The sequence below is a fragment of the Salvia miltiorrhiza genome, chromosome 2, assembly GCF_028751815.1.
Source record: "Salvia miltiorrhiza cultivar Shanhuang (shh) chromosome 2, IMPLAD_Smil_shh, whole genome shotgun sequence".
Taxonomy (NCBI): domain Eukaryota; kingdom Viridiplantae; phylum Streptophyta; class Magnoliopsida; order Lamiales; family Lamiaceae; genus Salvia; species Salvia miltiorrhiza.
This window is the reverse complement of record NC_080388.1, coordinates 74,796,094-74,817,808: the sequence shown is the minus strand read 5'-3', so window position 1 is coordinate 74,817,808 and position 21,715 is coordinate 74,796,094. Positions and strand designations below refer to the sequence as shown.

General features: G+C 34.7%; 4 protein-coding genes across 8 annotated transcripts in view; 2 read left to right on the top strand and 2 right to left on the bottom strand.

Annotated features, from left to right (window-relative positions):
* Nucleotides 1–6,493: 6,493 nt before the first annotated feature.
* Nucleotides 6,494–10,786, bottom strand: LOC131009405 (uncharacterized). Of its 2 annotated transcripts, none has more exons than XM_057936718.1 (4): nt 10,352–10,786; nt 8,734–10,156; nt 7,625–7,790; nt 6,494–7,528 (listed from the first exon to the last, which is right to left on the bottom strand). In XM_057936718.1, the coding sequence occupies exons 2-4, from the start codon at nt 10,138–10,140 to the stop codon at nt 6,915–6,917; spliced, it is 2,187 nt and encodes a 728-aa protein (XP_057792701.1). In that variant the 5' UTR covers nt 10,141–10,156; nt 10,352–10,786; the 3' UTR covers nt 6,494–6,914. The 2 variants fall into 2 exon arrangements, with proteins under 2 accessions (XP_057792701.1, XP_057792700.1); XM_057936717.1 differs by having other exon boundaries at nt 8,734–10,174; nt 10,352–10,785.
* A 1,609-nt stretch (nt 10,787–12,395) lies between these two features.
* LOC131009403 (uncharacterized) lies at nt 12,396–16,028 on the bottom strand. Of its 4 annotated transcripts, none has more exons than XM_057936713.1 (6): nt 15,744–15,982; nt 15,511–15,576; nt 14,192–15,086; nt 13,407–13,544; nt 12,830–13,078; nt 12,396–12,724 (listed from the first exon to the last, which is right to left on the bottom strand). In XM_057936713.1, exons 3-6 carry the CDS (start codon nt 15,065–15,067, stop codon nt 12,611–12,613), a joined length of 1,377 nt encoding a protein of 458 aa, XP_057792696.1. In that variant the 5' UTR covers nt 15,068–15,086; nt 15,511–15,576; nt 15,744–15,982; the 3' UTR covers nt 12,396–12,610. The 4 variants fall into 4 exon arrangements, with proteins under 4 accessions (XP_057792696.1, XP_057792697.1, XP_057792698.1 ...); XM_057936714.1 differs by having other exon boundaries at nt 12,830–13,069; XM_057936715.1 differs by lacking the exon at nt 15,511–15,576 and having other exon boundaries at nt 12,830–13,069; nt 15,744–16,028.
* An 862-nt stretch (nt 16,029–16,890) lies between these two features.
* Nucleotides 16,891–18,468, top strand: LOC131009402 (anthocyanidin 3-O-glucosyltransferase 2-like). The gene has a single exon (XM_057936711.1). The coding sequence runs from the start codon at nt 16,910–16,912 to the stop codon at nt 18,314–18,316; it is 1,407 nt and encodes a 468-aa protein (XP_057792694.1). The 5' UTR covers nt 16,891–16,909; the 3' UTR covers nt 18,317–18,468.
* Nucleotides 18,469–20,922: 2,454 nt separating this feature from the next.
* The window catches only part of LOC131009401 (fatty acid hydroperoxide lyase, chloroplastic), a 7,772-nt gene continuing 6,979 nt past the window's right edge, over nt 20,923–21,715 (top strand). The window contains exon 1 of the mRNA XM_057936710.1: nt 20,923–21,462. Within this exon, the coding sequence (XP_057792693.1) occupies nt 21,061–21,462 (402 nt within the window). The 5' untranslated portion in view covers nt 20,923–21,060. The remainder of the gene's footprint in view (nt 21,463–21,715) is intronic.

Below are 21,715 nucleotides of genomic sequence, written 5' to 3'. Positions count from 1 at the left end.
AATCTGTAGCCATTTTAGGGTGGTGATGTGAAGTATTCCCAAATCTCATTCCTTGTGAACAAAGATAATTTTAACTATAGGTGCCGACGCAAAAAAAGTAAAATAAAAGATCCTTCAAAAATAATTTGTTTTACTATTGGACTTGGTGAGGGTTATTGTACAATGATTTGCATAAAATACCGATAATTATTTTTTAAAATAAGTAATTTTTTGTGGGGGCTTAAGCCCCCCTCGAATCCAACCCACCATGAGGCAAATGGGATACGAACATTAATCTTTTTGAAGGAACAATTCTTGGTCATTGTCACATTTTTCTCATTTTCCACACTTACTAAATACGCTTCTTGTTCTTTTTTGAAAGAGGATAATGACAGCTGCAAGTTCTCTATTTACAAAGGTTGGATATTGTAATTAATTAAACACCTAGTGTTGTGCATCAAGTGATTTGGGAGTAGTAAGTATTATGGACGGGCAGGGACGGAGCCAAGAATTGTATCGAAGGAGCGGCGAACTTTTCTCGACATCAAAATTATAAAACTTTATATAATTTTGAGAGGGGCGATCGCCACTACCAGCCATCCCCTGTCTCCGTCTTTGTAGACGAGCATTTGAGATTCCGTGTATCAAAGTTGGTGTTCATTTTATATTCTTTAATTTCAAATTTTCATGTTTTAGTTTTACTAGCATTTGCACCCCGTGCAATGCACGGGAAATATTTTTATATTTATAAATTTATATAAAATTGATAACAACTCAATATCACATTTATACATATAATAAAAAAAATTAACTTTAACTAATTAAATATATTTTATTGAATATTGAAAAAAAAAGAATCCACAATAAAAAAAAAATTGATATTATGTAAATAAAAAAAATAAGTTAAAAAATTAAAAAATTAAACAATTAAAAAAATTATTCAAAAAAAATGAGAGGAGAGATAATTTTTAAAAATTTTAATTTTTAAATAAATATAAATTTTATATTATAAATAAAATATATCAAATTAAAGTTCTTATCACAATCTTTAATTTAATATGCATATTAAATATTTTATAATTAAACGAATTTCAAAAATTTTGAAAGGAACAAACAAAGAAATAAAAAGATAAAGAAAAAGAAAATAAAACCCTTTTTATAAATTCTAGAACTGTAAATAAACGTTTGTTAGAAATGTGAGTTAGTTGACTTAAATATTTTAATATTTTATTTTAAATTATGAATCGTAAAAAAAAGTTTACAAAATTAAAAAATAATGAAAAATGAATTAAAGAATAGATTTAGTAAAAAAAAAGATGAGAGAGGAGAGAGAAATTTTTAAAATTTTAATATTTAAACTAATATAATTTTTACATTTTAAATCTTATATTTACATAAACTATATCAAATTAAAGCTCTTATCGTGATCTTTAATTTGATAGGCATATTGAATATTTTATAATTAATCGAATTTCATAATTTTAGAAATAAATAAAACAAAAAAAATAAGAAGTTAAAGAAAAGAAAATGAAAAGAATAAATAGAGTTTATAAATAAATCTTTAATTTTGTCTTAACTACAAAATCGCCATTCAATTTTCAAATTGATTTGAAATCAATTTCTAATTGAAAACTGCTGTTTTAATATAGTATAGATTTTGTAATTATTGGTTAGGATTTAGTCCATCCAATTAGACACTTACTTTTACTTTTATTAATTAATAATTTATTGTTAGGGTCGATAAATTGAAGTTAGGGTATACAATCTTTTTGAACTTCAACTATTTGATATAAAAGTTAAGTAGGATCCATATTACTATACAATAAATCTTATTTTTATAACAAAATATTATTAAAATGATACATACATATTAATAATGCATGTGGTCTCCTGTAAAATCGGTTTCATGAACCAGCTTTACAATGACACTACTTCAACATAAGTGTCATTTGTATGTTGAAGTAGTGTTATTGTGAAGCCAGTTTCACCATAAAATCGGTTTCACGTGAGTTTTTGTGTTAATAATGGGAGGCGTTGATCTCATCCGATTGACTAGACGCAACGCTTTATTGAAATTAAAATTAATTGAATTAATTCCACTCTTCAACTACTAATTGTTACAATTGAAATTAGTATGTCATCCGATTAACTAGACGTAACACTTTATCGAAATTAAAATCAATTGTATTCCACTCTTCAACTACTAATTGTTACTACAATTGAAATTAATATGTCTACTCAAACGAAATAAAAGTAATAATGAGTTAGAAGCTAGAACACAAATGTAGAAATTCTTTACATTATTTTTTTTAGGTTACAAATATAGAAAGTTTGATATGGACATTGCACCACAATGTTATTTCCAAATTAAGAATTGAATAGTCGTGTATGTGAAATGCGATTGACACTTAACCTTACCCCATCACGTGTCTGGTCCCGACGATAATCGTGTTTGATTATTTAAGAAAGTATTCAAAACGTGATTTTTACTTCACAATATCTTGTTTGGTTTTATTTTTGCCTATTTGGATATTCTTTCATAGGATAAGAAAAAGAATTGAAGGCTTCAACTTTTGAATTTGGTGTCACCTATTTCCTTTTATGGAAGTGCAAATAGCAGATGGGATCCTCTGTCCCAGAATATTGTGTGTACCGTGTGTATCACTCTACATTTCTTTGTTTTATAAATTGTTTTTTATAAAAATAAAAATTATTATTATATTATAAACTCTAATTAGTATTTATCATTGAAAAATTAAAATTTAAAAAATTATATACCCTAACTTTGAATTAATGAATCCAAATAATCTATTATTAATTCAAATAAATAAATAAAAATAATGATAAACCCTAAATGGATGAGTGAATCCTTATTAATTATCTTTATATTATATGAAAATATTAATAAATTTAAAATTGAATAAAAAATAATTTAAAAATATGAAGAAATAAAGAGTGGTACACACTATATTTTGGGACAGAGGAACACATTTGGTGCAAATAGTGCCTCCATCAAATAAATACAACTGATGTCTTATGATGTTTTATGATTTTATCTCAATTATTTATCATTTAATATTTTATACTTGGAGCTTCAATTTGGGCCTAGGCAATAAATAGTAAGTTTTGAGTATTGAGAATGAAGCAGGCCCATTTATCGAATCATTATTTAAAAGATGTTTTGAGTCTTATAAAAAATTGAGGCCCATTTATTCCATCATTATTTAAATGATGTTTTGATTTTTGAAAAAAATTAAGGCCCATTTATACCATCATTAGTCCATGATTTTTTTTTAAGTGCGAGTGCATAGACCACAAATTTATGAATAACTAGAACGACGAACATCGCAATTAAATGACATGTTTAAATAATAAAAATATATTTTAATAATAAAATAATTCACATCAATTATTTAATAAAATCTTGAATTTAAAACGTATATTTTCAATTTTGTATAAAGTATAATGATAATCATAGTTATTAAATAAATTTAAATTATTTGATAATGAAAAGTGAAGAAAAAAATAAAGAGAAAAATAGTAAAAAAAATAGGGAAAGAAGAGAGCGAAAAATGTAGGGAAAAAAACTCATCTTTTATATTATATAGATTCCATGGTGAAAATGCTCTAATAATTCCTTATGAAGCAGGTCCATTTATCGTATCATTATTTCAAATATATTTGAAAATTATTGTATCCCAACGTGTGTTATAACTTATAAATAATATATAGATGTTTGGTTAGACTAGCTAGTGATAAAGCTGAATACATCAAAAAAAATGTGGAGTAATTTTTAATTTTGCATATATTGAGGTACAATTAGGTTTTAATTTTATATATATATATAAAATAGCATATGTAACGAACATTTGTAACAAAATAAATTTTGTTATCATTATAAAATGGAATCATTTCTTCACTCAGAATACAATAATTATTTTTATTAAAACTCGTATCGTCTCTTACTCAAACTATTATTTGTGGACGAATGTAGTACTTATATCATAAGGGATCATCATATATATAATATATCAACTAGCTTATATAATGCCTCAGTTGAAACATATAAAGACCAAAATGGTCTTAACATCACTCCTCATCATGAGATCCAAAAAAAGGTGCCAAAGTCAACCAAACACAACAACACACACTAGCTATATATATAATGTATATATGTAATTATTCTCCAATATAGTATACTAAACTAGTTATTGTGTGACCACATTTTACTACAACCTTTCATTATGTCAATTCTCTTCCACCTTGTCTTGATCCTCTCCACCACCACCATCCTCCTCTCCACCGCCGCGACGGCCGTCTCCGGCCGCCTGCTCCACGGCCGCCCTCCCCCCAAAAACCATGGTCACGAGTTCGAATTCCACCTCAGAAATCATAGAAACCATGCTCCCATGGGCAAAGAATCCGAGTCGAAGCGGCGAGTCCCCACGGGATCGAACCCTCTCCATAACAGACGATAGAGCTCCAAAAAATTTCAACCGATAGCTGCCATTTTTGCCACTTTATAAGCTTTTTAAGGTACATTTAGTTCTTACATTTCTCAATCTCATCTTAGGATAATGTTTTACAGAATTAAAGCATAGGTTAATTAATTATCGTTTGTGAATATTAAGGTGTACCATACAACCTTAATTTTTGTTATGCATATCATATCATACTTGTAATACAAGTTTTTACATATTTTTGTTGTAATTTACGTTAGAAGAGCTACAATATATATATAGATAGATGATGATGAATTTAATTTGCAAAGAAAGAATATTAGGGTTTGAGATGATGAATGTTTCTTATACGATGAGTTTGTAAAAATTATTGAATACTTGTAGCTCATTTTCTTCTTCTTATATATAATCATATATCTAGATAAAAGGAGTTTCAAAAAAAAAAAAAAAAAAACTTGATTAACTTGTGTGTACTCAAGGAATTAATATTTGATTTTGAAATTCTTCATTAAATTTATATCCAAACAAGATGTTAAACTTAAATGTAGTAATTGACATATTACTTGATATCACACCATGGGGACCCAAATTTTAAATGTGGAGAGTAAATAGGCATTATTTCATACAACCACCAAGCACTTCCATAATTGATCCATGTTATTCGATTCATTTCATTATAATTGCATTCCCACACAATTAAATTAAATAGGAGTAAAAATTAAAGACAACATGATTCGTCATGACTCATTACATTCTCGACCAATTTTATAAATTTTTACAGAAATTGCATTTTCGATTCTTAATTAATACTAATTATCGTTTTGAAATGTTGCACACATATTAATAAATAGAAATATTAGAAGTTTTATTTTACAAGTATCTAACATCATAGTTAAACAACACTAATTGTGAACAATGATAAAACTTATTGAACGATAATTACTTAGTTTAATGAATTCATGAGATCTTATATAGAAATATACATATACATATACATATACATATATATATATAGAGAGAGAGAGAGAGAGATTATAACTTTTTTTTTAATTTAAAGAATATATATATATATATATATATATATATATATATATATATATATAAAATAAGGAACAGTTTTTAAGTGCATGGAGTTATTACAACTCCACTTTGGGTTTTCTTGTTTTTGTGGGCAAATAAGAGTTGAAATGTTGGGCACCAAATTATTGCATGGTTGATTTAATACCTATGTTGCTATGCTATCAAGTCAAGCCACGAAAATATGGTAGAAATGATGTATTCCACCACCATGGCCTTTTCTAATAAAAAAAAGGTGTAAAACCACTTTTTTTCAGTTTTAATAAAATTATTAAAGTTGTTGTAAATAGAATAAATGTACAATTTAAGAATATTGATTTGTTTCATCGTGAGTCAACCTCACATAATTAGTTTTTATATTTTATACTATATAATTGTCTCGATATAAATTTGAGATAGACAATGATGCAATGATGTTTTAGTAGGGTAAGTGATGTAGGCATTCACCTAAAATCCCATATTGTTAATGTCTTATCTTATATGTCGGATCATATAAAGTATTTACAAAATTAAGTTCGACACATAAACTTAGCCTATCTTTTCCCAAAATATATTACTACGTGATTTATAAATTTTTTCCCCACAAAAACTATCTTATAATCCCTAAATTTTAGTTAAATACTCCCTCTGTCCCAAACGAAATGTCTTGTTTTCCTTTTTGGGCTGTCCCAAACGAAATGTCCTGTTTCCTTTTTTGGCAATACACTCTCTCTCTCTATACTTAATATTTAAATAATTTCCATCAACTCACTTTATATACTTTATACACATTTCTTAATCTTCGTGCCGAAAAGAAATGAGACATTTCGTTTGGGACGGAGGGAGTACTTTTACACCGTGAAAAGTCGTTTAATGGTGCAAATTAATGCATGCGCAAAGATACTTTAAACTAACAAATGATATATTACATATACGAACAACTCATACAAAATATATATATATTCCGAGAAAATACTGATTCCCAACCAAAAAATGGATTGAAAAAAAAAATCTGAATTATATGAAAAAATTCTCATGATTTTACAAGCCACAAAATTGATAACGCAGCACATTCTTAGCTGCTCTGACCTCACTACAATCCAAAACTGCAACTTTTTCAAACAAATGCATTGATGCAACAAATACAAGAATTCTATGAAATGTGTTATCTACATACCTTCAACACTTGTGTAGGAGGTGATCCTCTGTTGAATGGAAGAACAATCTATCGACAACGCAATCCTATAAGCACCCCGACGTGGAGAAATCCGCGCTCCCAGCACGCCTACATCTGTTCTCCACGTCTGCTCAAGAACGAAACACTAAACACGAATTCATACCCAAAACTTTGTCTGAGATGGAAAACGACCATCTCTGTGTTTCTCGTGGATGTTAGAAACGAGTGATAAACCCGGTTCATCAATTCCACAAGCTAGCGAACTCCATGGCCAATTCATCAAATAATGAGGCCTCAAGTTCTTTACAGATGATATCAATGCCTTCCTCAAACTCCAACCATTTGACCAAAGCCTTTTCCGACAGCTCTTTGGTCTTCTCTTTTTCCTGGCTAACGAGCGTCGTCCATATCTCATCCACAACCTCATCAAGTCTGAACGAGGCACGTAATCTTCTCTGTATAGATGTTGTACCAGCTTGAAAGATTTCTAGAAGCGCTGAGTTTATACGGTCAAACAGAAGCTGCCTTTCAGACTTTTGCCAAGATGTCTGTTTGCCGTATTTCTTCTCTAACGTCTCAAACACCAAGGGGCTTATTGGACATTCAAGGGAATACCACATTTTCAAATCCATGTAAGAGTTCATACCGCAAAATCCAGCTTCATCTAAAACGTCAACCGTGTAAGAGAAGTTCCTGCTTTCGCCGTCTCTGAGCCACCTCTTAACTTTTCTGCTATCATGATGGGGAACGCCAAACTCTTCCTCGGCATCCTCGTCACCAGACACAACCATGACAGATCCTTCAGAGTAAGTTTCACCAGAATCAAAATTTAGAGATTCGAGTTGCAACTGCAGTCCTGGAAGTGACAAAAATAAAATAAATAAATAAATATTAATACAACAATCACATATCTTAGCGAGAATTATAATTCAGTTGCATCAGAAATCAGTACCTGTGCCGTCAAACCATTCCAAAGAACTTTTTATACCAAATGACTCCAAAACTGAGTCGGGACTATGCTGATTGGTTCTCTTCAAGTTCTCCCGGGACTCTGGTGGAACTATTGCAGGGAAGTTTGAATAAGCTGGCTCTTCCTCGAAATATTCATTTAATGATGCCTGCAGTGCTTACGCCATAGTGAAATGAGGAAAGGGAAGGAATGTATAAGTGCACCGTCAAAACAGAAAAATATTAACTTGTGTTGGCTGTTGGAGGAATTTTCTTTATTTACAAAAAGATTATGAAAATGATCCTTCCCAAGGCAGCCTGCATCAGAGACTAATTGGAGTGGTGATGGAAAGACTGAACAAATTTGGCATTACTGCTTATTCATCTGAAGAAGTTTAGCTAAATTATGCATTAAAGTAGACTCATGATATCACATCCAAACGAAGACATGCTTTAATTGGAGATTCTAGGCATATTACTACTCTTTCAAGTAATGGTAAGTAAAATTACAGGATGAAAGTACATATAGTTATCTAATTGTGATGTACCAGCAAGAAAAGCTTCTGTCAAATTTCGAGAAAATTCGAGTAGATTATTATGTCAATCACCTTTTACCATACTTTCGCCGTGAAATCTCACACCAGCTTTTGCAACTATAATTACAAAGATATTTGTGACTAAATAAGTACATAAATATGATGGATTTGGAGTTGCTAAACCTAAATATACGAAGAATGTATAACAGGTGGCAAGCTAACGGAATCTGACAACAAATATGCTAACTTAAGGATTGTGACGGATATGTTCTGAAGCACAGTGATGGAAGTACTTAAAAACAAAGCATTTATAACAAAATAACTAGTAATTTCATAAACTTCAGTTGGCAAAAATCTATATGCTTTACAACTAGTGTAATTAATTTTTTACATTTGATTCCTTTTAGAGTGAGTTACAGTGCCATGAAGTTATAAATCAGCCTACTCCAGATGCATAATATTTCATGACAATAAAATTATAGAATTAGAACAGTTTTGTGTAACCAAGAGGTGCGGACGCGCGAGCGCGCGCGCGCACACAGAGAGACAGAGAGAGAGAGAGAGAGAGAGAGCAAACCTCTCTGCTGAAGACTTCCTCAACAGCAGAAGATTTCCCAGCTTCCTCCAATTTGGTACACAGATTTGATTCTGACTGAGGGTCACCACTGGTTATAGAAGAAACCCCTACAGTCGTACTATGTTCATCATCTTCACCAAAGTTGTTTTCAAAATTATTATCCATTTCATCACGAATGCCAAGGATGTATGCTTCAGGGTTGTTTAATGCTGAACCAAAGCAAAAAAAGGAACAGCTAGATGACTCTGAGATTTTAGAACCTGGTGACATGGTATCATCCGCACCAAGAGAAATCTGAAACTGCTTGCTGCCCCTCCCACTTTTAGATTCTAAATCGTCATTCTGGGAAGTCGTTTGTTCCTCAGACTTGTTCTCTGTTGCAATAAGTTCATCTTGTGTCGTGTTCCATCCAGTCGAAAGGATATCTTTCACTTCTTCAAATTCAGAAACCGGTAGGCTTTTTAGACTCTCATCATCCCCAACATCCACGCTGCTAAGAAGCGAAGAACTGCTACTGGTTGGATTGCACAAATTAGTTTTACCAGGTTTCACATCCAGATTTCCTTGCTTTGATATCCGATCAGCCAAAGCTAGTATTTGATTAAGAGTTTCATTCCTCCGAGAATCTCCAAATCCTTGAACCTTCTTTTCCATCTTCTTCCACCTTTGAAGCTTTTGCTTCTTGGATTCATTGGACAAAGATGACCGTTGAAGTAATCTATGTGGATGGTGGCCGTAACTTCCATATCTCAGTAACCCTTCAAATTTGCTTCTACGCGTTTCTTGTTGAGAGATTCTGTTCATAGCTCGGGAGCAAGCACTGCAACTATGCCCTGAAGACACAGGTAGCTCTTCATGTGTCAACTCATGTCGGAGATTTCCAATTACACTGGTATGTACATCTAACTCACCATCTTTGAGATCATACCCTACGGTCCCTTCCTTCTCCGAACCTGGTTTAAAAGCGCCAATGCTAGTTGATAAACGACGAGTATTATCTATCACCTCCAACTGCGAGTTTAATGAGTTCCCCATGGAATCCATACCAAGCTCACCAAGGTGAAGCAAGTCATGCTCAAGCTTCTGCTCATCATTATTGCCGATTGAATACCTTATACCCTTCCTAAAACTGCCACTTCTCGAGTTCAAAAATCTATCGGAAACATTATCATTTTCACTCATATTGGAGGCCTGCACTCCCTCATTATCTACCCTACACATACGAGCAACGGAAAGTAAACTACCCGGTCGTAGGCCTATAGAAGCAGAGTTTCGGACATAGCTTTCAGATAAACCTCTGCGTTTTTCATGAAACGGCGGCTTAGTGTGAAGCTCATCAAGACCCATTAACGAGGCAATGACACTGTTTCCGCGGCCTGGTTTCCATCTCTCTTGATAATCCTTCATCTAGATCACTAAAAATCTGCTAGAGTCAATTAGCCTACAATTAAAACCCTACCAAAAATCAACTCACTGACACAGTAATCACATAAATAATCGCAAACAGAAATAAAGTAAACAACTACATTCATTTGATCATTTCGCATCGGATTACTTCGATCAGACAATCGCCTGTCAGGTTATCAGTAAAGCTGAATTCCAGAATTCTTAACAGTACCTGTAATCCTCGAAGACGATGAAGAAAAACCCGCCAAACAGGAAACCAGCTACCGCCGCCGTCCCGCCAAAATCCGAGCAATTCAATTCTCTGCAATCGATCAAACACAAAACGGTTCCCACGGCAATTTTTGGAATACAACTGCGGAAATTCCGCTGGCAAAAATGTCAGCCAACAGAAACGCCGCCGCCAGGCTGCGGCGAGACAGCCGTACGCTCGCCGTGATCTCGAGCTCCTTCAATTCCGCTTTCAGCCTGATTCTGTACGATCGTAATCAAATCAAAGCTGTCGATCGTCGTAAAATTGATTTGCATGTAGGCGCCGCCATTAATGCGGTCAACGCCCTGCTTCGGCAAGCAATTTGAAGAGTAAACTAATTTACATTTGTAGGCGCTCATACAGTTACCAGCCTTCTCTCTCTCACACACACACACATAAAAAGAATATTTATATACAATAATTATATACGTAATTTTTTTTAATAATTTTTTCTTTTTTGAGATAAGTTTGTTTAAGGTGGATAATGTTAAATATTTCGTCTGATTCCACTACGTGTAAAACTTGATTGTTCAATTACCATTTTTAAAACTTTTAATATTGATAAGAAGCTTCGTAAATTAGGAGTTGGAAGTCATTTAATGTGCGTATAGTTGTAATTTAAAATAAATAAATATTGTAGGTATATTTATTGTGTACATGTAAACGTAAATGCGTCTGGACACGTGTCGTGATCATATAATAATTAACGAATATTTGTATTTAACCATGTCATAATTAGGAATGGTTAATTAAGAGATTTAGTGTCCAAATCGATTTTAAATGGGTGTATATACATTGAATTACTACCACAATTAGACAATGATATGAACAAAATATTACTAGTAATTAAGACATGTAAATGTAATCACAAATTAGTATAATTCTCTTACTTTTATCTAGTAAGTATATTGCTGATTTGAGCACGATTCATGATGTCTTTTCTTTAATTAATACCCACTTCGTCCCATGAAGCATAATCTAGTTCTTTTCGACACGGAAATTAAGAAATTGGTATTTTGTGTGTTAAGTGTGATAGGTGAAAAAGTAAAAACATGAATAAAAGGTTAATTTTTTATCATTTTTAGAAACAGGTCAAGTTTCGTAGAACAAACCAAAAATGAAACTGAGTCATGCTTCGTGAGACGGAGGGAATAGGTCGGAGAGTTGAGTCAACTTATACGTGTAATTATAAATAAAACTTGGCATTTGAGTTGATTAACTTTATTGGTAGGGTTCAAGAAAATATCACAAATCAAATGGGTATATTGTTTGTAGTTCAACTAATTAATTTTAGTATATTTAATTTCGAATGACTCTTGCTCTTCTGCCACGTGTCTAGGGTTTTGATTCTTGAACACTCTGGAGACAGGAAATTGAACGTGTGGAGCCCAATTATCACGCTTAATGATTACCTAACTAGTACTATAATTATTCCAAACATGAATTTTATTTGATACATTTTGTTGGGCTTTAATTATATTTGATCATTCTCATTTTGAGGTTAATTATTCAATACACATCAATGAATGGTTTATCTTAAACCGAGTGAATTATAATTCATTTCATTCATACGCTAGTTTCATATTTTAGCGTATAATAAGAGAATTTATTAGTATTCGATTATTTTTGAAAGTGTTTCTTAAAAAAGTTTATTAAATGATTCGATAAATGTAAAAGCATTCGCATCCGTTTAATCGGTTAGAGCCTCATTCATGAATGAGTCGGTTATGAGTCAATGCCCCTACATTGGTCAACTCATCCACAGATCGACTAATCCATATAAAAAGGGGATTAGTCGACTATGAGTCGACCCCCTACATCTGTTGAGCCCGGCTCATCCATATAAAAGTGGCGCGTGCAATCCATAATGGGTGGATGAGCCTTACTCATCTGGATGAGTCAGACTCGAGTAAGAGGGAGCTTACATCGGTTGACTCATCCAAAAATTGACTCGAGTCCCCTCGGATGAGTCGACCAATGTGGATGCTCTAAGGCAAACACCAAATTAAAGTAGAAAAAAAACGTTTATCGTTCAAATCTATTTCCAACCATCATTATTCATATGCAAAGTGCTGAAAATCGATTCATTTTATTAAACACTACCTTAATGCACATTCAACACTTTGGAGTTGCAAGTTCTTGGCGACGGTATGCAGAAGGCTGCATTCTTGCAACTTCCTTGCCGGAGAGAGAAGGCGGCGGCACCGGCTGGATGCATCGTTACAGCTCGTCTCTCGAAGCTTCATCCCTCGTAGGTTCAACATAAGATGCATATGCTTTGATGATCGATTCATAAACGGAGATTCCTCGCAGATATTCATCCTTGTTCAAGAACTGCACGAGATTGATCGATATATGTTTCTCAAGTAAAATAATCAAGTTACGCGTTTTTATCAATCAAACTCGAAGAAACAGAACGTATGAGAAGGAAAAGGTCACCTCATTGTGGTCGTGAAGAAGAATGGGAGTGTTTGCCATAGGAGAAAAGCCAATCGCTGGCAAGCCGAGCTCCCTGAAATAGCGAGAGTCTGTTGCAGCAGGAAAGATCTCCGGCTTTGCAAGTTTCCCGTTGGCGTCTTTTACTGCCTTCTCTAACAGCCGCCACCACGGATTTGAACTGTCAGAAGCGGTAATCAGTGGCTTCCCGTACTTGTCTTGCATAGTTGCCCTCTGCTTGAACTGACCCAGCTACAGAATATGTTAGAACAATGGCCAATCATCCAAAGCTCAACAAAAGATCATATCATGTGCACTGTAGTAGAAGTTCGTCTCCCGACATTAATAAGGTCCCGGTTTTCGATTACTTTGTTGCTTCAATAATGTGTAATACATAAGGCAGAATCTGAACATATGGGGATGATTTCATTATACTATGGGAGTGGGACAATTATATCTCAAGTTGCTTCTAAGTTTAATTTCATCTTGAAACAGAAATGTGCACACAAAATTGATCGCCAGAGTGCTTTCAATAATCCAAACAAAATAATATGAAAGGGCAATATGGATGTTTTCTCACCTCGAAGGTCATATTACGTGAAGCAGGTGCCCATTCCTCTAGGATTCGTCGCTCGAGGGCAGCTGCATCAGCAGTTGGCGGGACTCGGATATCGAAACCAGCTGCAGCTTCAGATGGTTGCAAATTCATGACAAAGCCCTATCATTATGAAAGAACGTTAAAGAAAGCAGAAATTCCTATTGCTTTAGTTATAAAGCATGAGTAGATTCATTACAGCTTATCTGCAAAAAGAAACAGTAACAAAACCGTTAATGAAACCTCCAAATTGCAAACATGTTGCCTGTGCACCAAATGCAGAGAACCAAAGGAACTCAAGTACAACAAGAATAAATGCAATTTTATAAATGAGGACATAGTTCTCATATGGCAAGCATTAGAAATAATAAGGTTGGACCAAAACTTTGTGTCGCTCACAGCATCATACATAGTCAATCAAGTAACAGTTGATCAACCTTGATACTCTTTGTTCAGATGTAAGAAAAAATCACATGAAAAACTTCAGCAATAACTTCCAAATCATGTATGATAAAGTGGTCCTGGTAGAGAGAGAGTAATGACATGTCATCATATTTATAGAACTAGTACAAAATATGGAAAAACTCAAATGCTTTTTTATCTTTTGAGTTATTGTATGTTTGTACTTGTCAAATTTGGAAGGCTACTATCTTATTACCAGCTATTGTATGCGGCTTCATCAAGAAAATAGAATCACAAAGAGATTTTAAGAGTGGATAATTGTCATCACCAACAACTCAAGCAGCTTTGGCAACAAAAAAGATACTCACAGTAGGAGACGGGGTTCCAGCTTTCAAGAAAACCATATTAACAGAAGTGACCTCTCCTTCAGCAAAATGTCCAGACTTGATCAAATCAAACTGAGAGGCCCTGTATCTCCTGATGCTCTCTATGCTCTTGAGTAAATTCTCCATAGCAGTATTATCATAGAGCTTAGCCCCATGACCAGGTGCACCTGTAGCCTTAATCACCAGCCACCAGGGGGACCTCTCCCCATAGAAAACCCGGTAATTCTCAGTAGGAGAAGCCAATCCCTCGTCCAGAACGATCCCTACATTCATATTCTTGAAAGTGTCAGAATCTGCAAGCTTCTCCACACCATCATGCCCGCCTATTTCTTCATCGGGCACAAATGTGAGGTACACAGTGCGCAGTGGATGGAAGCCTGAAGCCTGGAGCTTGCGGATGGCCTCCAAATATTGGAGTCCCACGCACTTCATATCTTGGGAGCCCCGGGCATAGATATGGCCAGAGGAGGGGTCAAGGTGTGCTTCAAAAGGTGGATGATTCCACTTGTGGTGCTCTGCAGGTACCACATCTGTGTGGGAATTGAGTAGGATTGACGGGAGTGCAGGGTTCTTGCCAGCCCACTTGAGGAGCAACAGTGGCTTGCCTTTTACAAACTCCAAGATTTGGACATCCAACGAGAGAGACTTGGCTTGCGAGCTGATGAAATCAGCAGCTTCATAGTAGCTGGGGTTGGGTTGGGCAGTATTTATTCTAAGGTAATCCTGAAATCTAGATATGATTGATGAAGAATCCTCGGCTTTCACAGTTATCGTCCCAGTATGTAACGATAACAACAATCCTGCCACCAGAAAGACTAAATAATACAGGGATTGGCAGTGATGACTTGTTCCAATCATCTCCTCAACTGTCTCAAAACTGAAAATGACAAAAAAATACCAAAACATCAGTCTAAGAGGGCATTTACTTTTCATGATTGAGTACTTTTATCCTCATTACTAGGATTTCGCTAATCCTACCCTTTTAATGGGATATGAATCAAGCAAAATTAGCTCAATTGATATAAATTATCAAAGGCCTTAGAATACTCAAAGTTCCTATCCATCTTAGTCAAATTTGAATCCAGCAACTTATAACTCTCACTCACTCACTCCTCAATTATCAGGATCATAGTTCAACTCAATACCATTAGATCACAAAAGTTGAATTTCGTTTGCATTATATCTAATTTCGATTGAAGGAAGCTCAATTTATAAGCCAAAAATAAAAAAATAACGGAACAGTAACATAATCAGGATCCAGTGAATAGCAACGTCATCATCATACAATTAATTCAACACACCAGGATAAAAGAAGCCAAATCAGAGCGTCGGCGGTGTAATCATCATCCAAATGGAGATTAATAAACCTGCTATTACTAAAAACCGATCGAATCACCAAATCCGACGTGCTTAAAACATAACTTTCTATCAATTCTAGCAGAAGGATTTACGAATAATTGTATGCAAAAACAGATATGGAGAAGAAGGAGAGATAGTCATAGTTAAATGAAGTGAGAGAGTAACAGATTGTCACCGGAGATGAAGGCGTGGAGCGGCGAAGCAGTGGAGAGAAATCAAACGGCGCAGTTTTCTGATGCCAGATAACTGTGGCTCAGCTGAGTGTTGGTGTAGAGTGTTGACCTCTTACGACACAAATTGGATGCTATTTTTTTCAGCTTTTTTATTTCTTTTTCCGCCGGCGAGTGCATCTCACATTCTCACAGACGGCCGCGATTAGCGCGTGGGAAAAACGCGCCGTCGGGTGGCGTGCTGTGATCAAGGATTTGGAATCAAGGGCATTTCTTATTTGATTTTTTTTTGGATTTGTTTTATTTTATTTTATTTTGCACAATCATTTCCTTTTCCTTCTTTCTTTTTTTTTGTTGATTAATACTGACTTTAAAATATTAAAATGATAAGAAGATTGAGTAAATTAGATTTAAGGTGCGTTTACTTTGATTATAAAATTTTTATTGGAAAATGATGAATAAAGAAAGATGAAAAAATATAAAATTTTCTCATTTTTATGGTGTATTTACTAAAAATAAAAAATGAGAAAATGTTGAAAAATATTTTCATACCTTTAGCTTAGGATAATATTATCCACATTAAAAAGAAAAGAAGGTGCTCGAGAAAATTTTTCATTTTACCCGAAAAAATATATTCATCATAGTAAACATGTGAAAATGGTGAAAAATTGATGAAAATATATAGAGAATAGAGACCAAAATTAAAATAATAAAATTAACATGCCGAAACATGCGTAAGTATATAAACATTTAAAATACATTGACACCCAACATAAACAAAAAAGCTCATAGCTGGTTTTCCTTAAAAAAAATAAACCTACAAAGAAAAACTAAAAAATAAAATAAAATGAAAACCCAATATATGTAAGCAAAAGAAGCTTCTAAGTTGTATTATATGACTTGGTCTCCCCAATCTCTAGCAATTTCCTTCTTCGTGTCACATATGAATATGATCAGACGAAATTTCATTTATTTTTTTATTTAATTACCACATTTTTTTGTAGTGTTAATTACTTTATAGATATAGTTAATTATAGATACACTTTACGGTAGCCAAACGTTTTTGGTGACCAACAATTTTACAACCAACAAAGTTTCATTCAGTATTTTTTTTTATATAAATAAACGCATTGAAAGACTGAAAATATACAGTGTGATTAATTAAATCAAAATGGCTGATGATGAAAAAGCAAGCCTAGTGTTCATCCCCTTCCCCGTCGTGAGCCACCTGGTTGCGGCGGTGAAGACGGCGGAGCTTCTCGCCGCCCACGACGGCCGCCTCTCCATCACAGTCCTCGTCATGAGCATGCCAACGGACACCAAGATCAGCTCCTACATCAAGAATCCGCAGATCAACTTCGTGCAGCTCGAACAAGACGTATCCAATGGCACAGAAGCGATCATGAAGCCTCCCAAGAGCATGATGCATTTCGCCGGCCGCCACAGGGATTCCGCCCGGGCGGTTGTGTCCGAGATGAAGAGATCCGGCAAAGTCGCCGGAATCTTCGTCGACATTGTGTGTGTCGCCATGATCGACGTGGCGAAGGAGCTCAACATCTCGAGTTACATTTTCTTTGCTAGTGGCGCCGCAATTCTAGGGCTCACGTTCGATTTGCAGAGTCTTCAAGACGATGGCGGCCGGAATTTGGCTGAGTTCGAGGGTTCAGATGAGGTGGTTTCGATCTCGTCGTATGTTAACCCGGTTCCGGCTAGGGTTTGGCCGGAATCGGTGTTCGATGGGGAGAGCGGCTTCCTCGAGCTATCGAGGAAGGCGCGGGAAGCGGACGGGATCCTCATCAACACTTTCCTTGAATTCGAATCATATGCGATAGGTTCAACTTATGCTAATGAGCGGATCCCAATGTTTTACCCGATCGGGCCGATCATCGGTGACAGGAGAGACGAGAACGACGAGAACCAACATAGGCGTGGGGAAATGATGCGGTGGCTAGACGGGCAGCCGGATTCGTCGGTCGTGTTCCTCTGCTTCGGGAGCACAGGAGCTTTCAGGGCGGAGCAGGTGGTGGAGATCGCAAAGGCACTGGAGCAGAGTGGGGAGCGGTTTTTGTGGTCGTTGAGAAAGCCGATTTTCGAAGGGGGGTTTGCTTTTCCGACGGAGTACGAGAATCCCGGGGAGGTATTGCCAGTAGGGTTCCTAGAGCGCACGGCGGGGGTGGGTAAGGTGATCGGGTGGGCCCCTCAGGTAGCAGTGTTGTCTCACCCTTCGGTGGGGGGGTTCGTGTCGCACTGTGGATGGAACTCGATTCTAGAGAGTGTATGCTGTGGGGTCCCTATGGCAGCTTGGCCGCTGGGGGCTGAGCAACAGACCAACGCATTCCAATTGGTGAAGGACATTGGAATTGCCGTCGAGATTAAGATGGATTATCGAAAGAATAGTGGTGAGATTGTGGCCAAAAATATTATCGAGAAGGCAATCAAGCAGCTAATGGACCCCACGAATAAGATTCGAGTTAGGGTTAGGGAGTTGAAGGAGAAGAGCACGAGGGCCCTCGTAGAAGGAGGATCATCATATAACTGCTTAGGTCTTCTAATTCACAATTTCTTCATGAGTTGTTGAATGATGCTCCGTTTAATTAACCTATGTTAATTCCAAGGCTATTCTGCCTAAGAATATTGTGTTTTGGTTTCTATTATCATACTTTATTCATGGATGTTACAAATATTGAAATATGTTATCAACATTTGATATGTAGAAATCATGAAAGAAAGCCAACTATGATTTCTCTAATCCTACCTTTTTAATGGGATATAAAATCAAGTAAAATTAGTTCAATTGATATAAATTATCAAAGGCCTTAATTAGCATATCTCAAAGTTACGAATAATTGTATGCAAAAACAGATATGGAGAAGAAGAAGAAGAAGAAGAAGAGAGAGTCATTGTTAAATGAAGTGAGAGAGTAACATATTGTCACCGGAGATGAAGGCATGGAGAAGCGAAGCAGTGGATTGAAATCAAACGGCGCCGTTTTCTGATGCCAGATAACTGTAGCTCAGCTGAGTACTCATTTCATGGACGAATAAAGTATTTAACTTTCACTTGACATTTTATATATTAAGTTTTGTCTTCTTAGATCTCCGAGCTTCAAAAGTTAGATCAATATCAGATGAACTTCCGACTGCCAACTAAGCTCTAATTTCGTCGAAAGTCAAACTCAAGTAAAAATTGCAACAAAGATATAAATTCATGTATTTTTTTTGGCTTAATTAAAAGTTCATGTGAAAATTACAACTTTTTTTTTAAATTCATATATTTTTTGGCCAAAACCCCTTTAGAAAACTATTTCAACTATATTGATTATCCAAATATATCCCTCTTTTCCATTTATAATGGCAAAGTTTTCTTTTAATTTATCCTATTTATAAATAATATTTTTTAAAAATAAAATATGATATTTATTCACTTTAACATTCATTAAGTAAAATGGTATTTATTCATTTTACACTTTTAACACATTATTTTTAATTTTTGTGTCCAAAAAAATAGCGCGACCAAGGGAATATTTCTTTTTAAAAAGTTGTAAGTTAACGTGCAAATTTGATATCCTAACAACCAAGATTTTGGCAATAAAATAAAGCAACTATCTCAGAACTACGCTTGTAAATTAATAAAAAGTTAGTTTTAAATTAACAACCAAGATTTTGGCAATAAAAATTAATGACCAAAGAAAAGTCATTAGACTAATTTTGTATGTGTAAAGTATGGTTTTTAATTTCTTCAATGCTCAATGCTCAAAACTTAAACTTATGTATATCTAAATATATAGAAAGTTCAAGGCAATTTAATTAACTGTGCATGCATGTGTTTGAACATATTGTATTTAATCTCCTATTAATTACGAGTATTTACGAGTATTTATCTATATAGTTATTTATTCAGTGAATATAGTTCAATTAATTGATACAACGACTATTTATAATTAAGTGGTGTACACGTTGAAACACTAAAGCGAAGACTAATTTAAACAAAAGATTTATCTATATCATTATTATTCCAGTTATATAATATAGTTCAATCAAATAATTGATGATTGAATCTAAAAAATAAATAAAATTGATGATTGAATGTGACAGTCTGTACTTTGTGTCGTATTAAAACTAGAAGTCCACATTAGAAGAAAAATCTTATTTCAAATGGTCCATAACATAGGAGTACTTGAAAGTGAACCACATTAATTGAAAGCTGGAAACTATTCACTACTGAGTTTTCATTTCGTAACTGAAAATGTGCATTATTAGAAAAAACAAACTTTATCACTTATTAGTTGCAATAAATAAAAAGGTCAATTATATATAATACACGTACACACACTGACACATACACGTAGATATTCACGTGCAAGCTTCACACAAAATTATGAAATTTGATTTTATTATTATTGTGTTAATTATTTGCAACAGCCATTGAAATTATACCTTGAGGAACGAGAAAGGAAGACACGAGTTTTTAAAAAGATTATGTTATTTATATTGAATGGAGAAAAGGGCCCATAAATTATTACTAAAATACATTAGAATAATTTTTTATGGATGAATTAAAATGACAAATTAGGACAATATTTTATGGACGGATGGAGTAATTACGATAATACTAGATAATACTTCTGAAAGCTGATTGATTTTCCCAACTTCTAGATATTGTACAATTTGGTGAGAAATACTATAATACTTTTGTATTTTTTACTCCCTGAAAAAATGTAGTAATTAATGTATATTTATGTAATATAATTACTTAATTATATACTACTCTTCTATGAACTGAAGTAAATTAAGCTGATTTTTTTTTCAATATACTAATACCTCTTGTATTTTTTACCCCCTCAAAAAATGTGTACTTATGTATATAATTAATTAATTATATATCTTAAAGAAGGATTTGGTTTTATTATAATGTATGACTTAAAAAATTACTAGTATTCAACTTCATCAAATATTACTCTCTTCGTCCCATCGAAAGTGGTGCACTTCTTTTGGGCACGAAATTTAAGGAAAATAAGATTGTAGTGTAAAAATGTATAAATGTGTGTGGGATCACATTATTTGTAGTGTAAAATTATTACCAAAAAATGAAATGCACCACTTTTAATGGGACAACCTAAAAAAGAATACGCACCACCTTCGATTGAACGGAGGGAGGTAGAGACAAAAAGAAGAAACATCCAAACTAAACTTTATTTATTTCAAACTCAAATTTCACGTTCTTCAACATTCAAAATAGCTTGAGAAATTTAATTTACTCCACATTCTTCAACATTCAACATATTAGAGAGAGAGAGAGAGAGAGAGTCGTGGTGCATAAACGATGAATGTATCACTCTCGAGCTCGGCGGCGCCGCTGACGCCGTCAGCGGCGCCTCAGCGGGCGGCAATCCCCGGCAGCTACGGGTGGCCGGTGATCGGGCCGCTGACGGATCGGCTGCAGTACTTCTGGCTGCAGGGGCCGAAGAATTTCTTCGCGAAGCGGATGGAGAAGTACGGCAGCACGGTGTTCCGCACGAACGTGCCGCCGGCGTTCCCGTTCTTCGCCGGCGTGAACCCCAACGTGGTGGCGGTGCTCGATGTGAAATCGTTCCGCCACCTCTTCGACATGGAGCTCGTCGAAAAGTCGAACGTGCTCGTCGGCGATTTCATGCCCAGCGTCAATTACACCGGCGGATTTAGGGTTTGCGCTTACCTTGATACCGCAGAAAGCAAGCATTCACAGGTACCGACCTCTCTCTCTCTCCTCTCTCTCTCTCTCTCTCTCTCACACACACACACACACACGAAATTTGTTTTGCTCAGATTCAATGTTGCAACATTTACTCTGTTTTACTCGCTATCCATTATTAAATTCGTTTTTTTTTAAATATTATAAATACAATGAATAAATTGGCCTATATAAACAAAAATTACTTATGAATTTATCAATCATACAATGGATTATATGTATAGTGCGTGGTGATACACTATGAATT

Bases quoted from the DNA above. Each gene is read 5' to 3' on its own strand.
- LOC131009403 (XM_057936712.1), bottom strand. From the start codon at position 15,067: ATGATTGGAACAAGTCATCACTGCCAATCCCTGTATTATTTAGTCTTT. The intron at 13,545-14,191 runs GTGAGTATCTTT...TCATAATGATAG, and splicing joins CTGGAACCCCGTCTCCTACT to GGCTTTGTCATGAATTTGCA. The intron at 12,725-12,829 runs GTGACCTTTTCC...AATCTCGTGCAG, and splicing joins TTCTTCACGACCACAATGAG to TTCTTGAACAAGGATGAATA.
- LOC131009405 (XM_057936718.1), bottom strand. From the start codon at position 10,140: ATGAAGGATTATCAAGAGAGATGGAAACCAGGCCGCGGAAACAGTGTC. The intron at 7,791-8,733 runs GTTTGCTCTCTC...TAAGCACTGCAG, and splicing joins AGGAAGTCTTCAGCAGAGAG to GCATCATTAAATGAATATTT. The intron at 7,529-7,624 runs GTACTGATTTCT...TGTCACTTCCAG, and splicing joins GGAATGGTTTGACGGCACAG to GACTGCAGTTGCAACTCGAA.
- LOC131009402 (XM_057936711.1), top strand. From the start codon at position 16,910: ATGGCTGATGATGAAAAAGCAAGCCTAGTGTTCATCCCCTTCCCCGTC.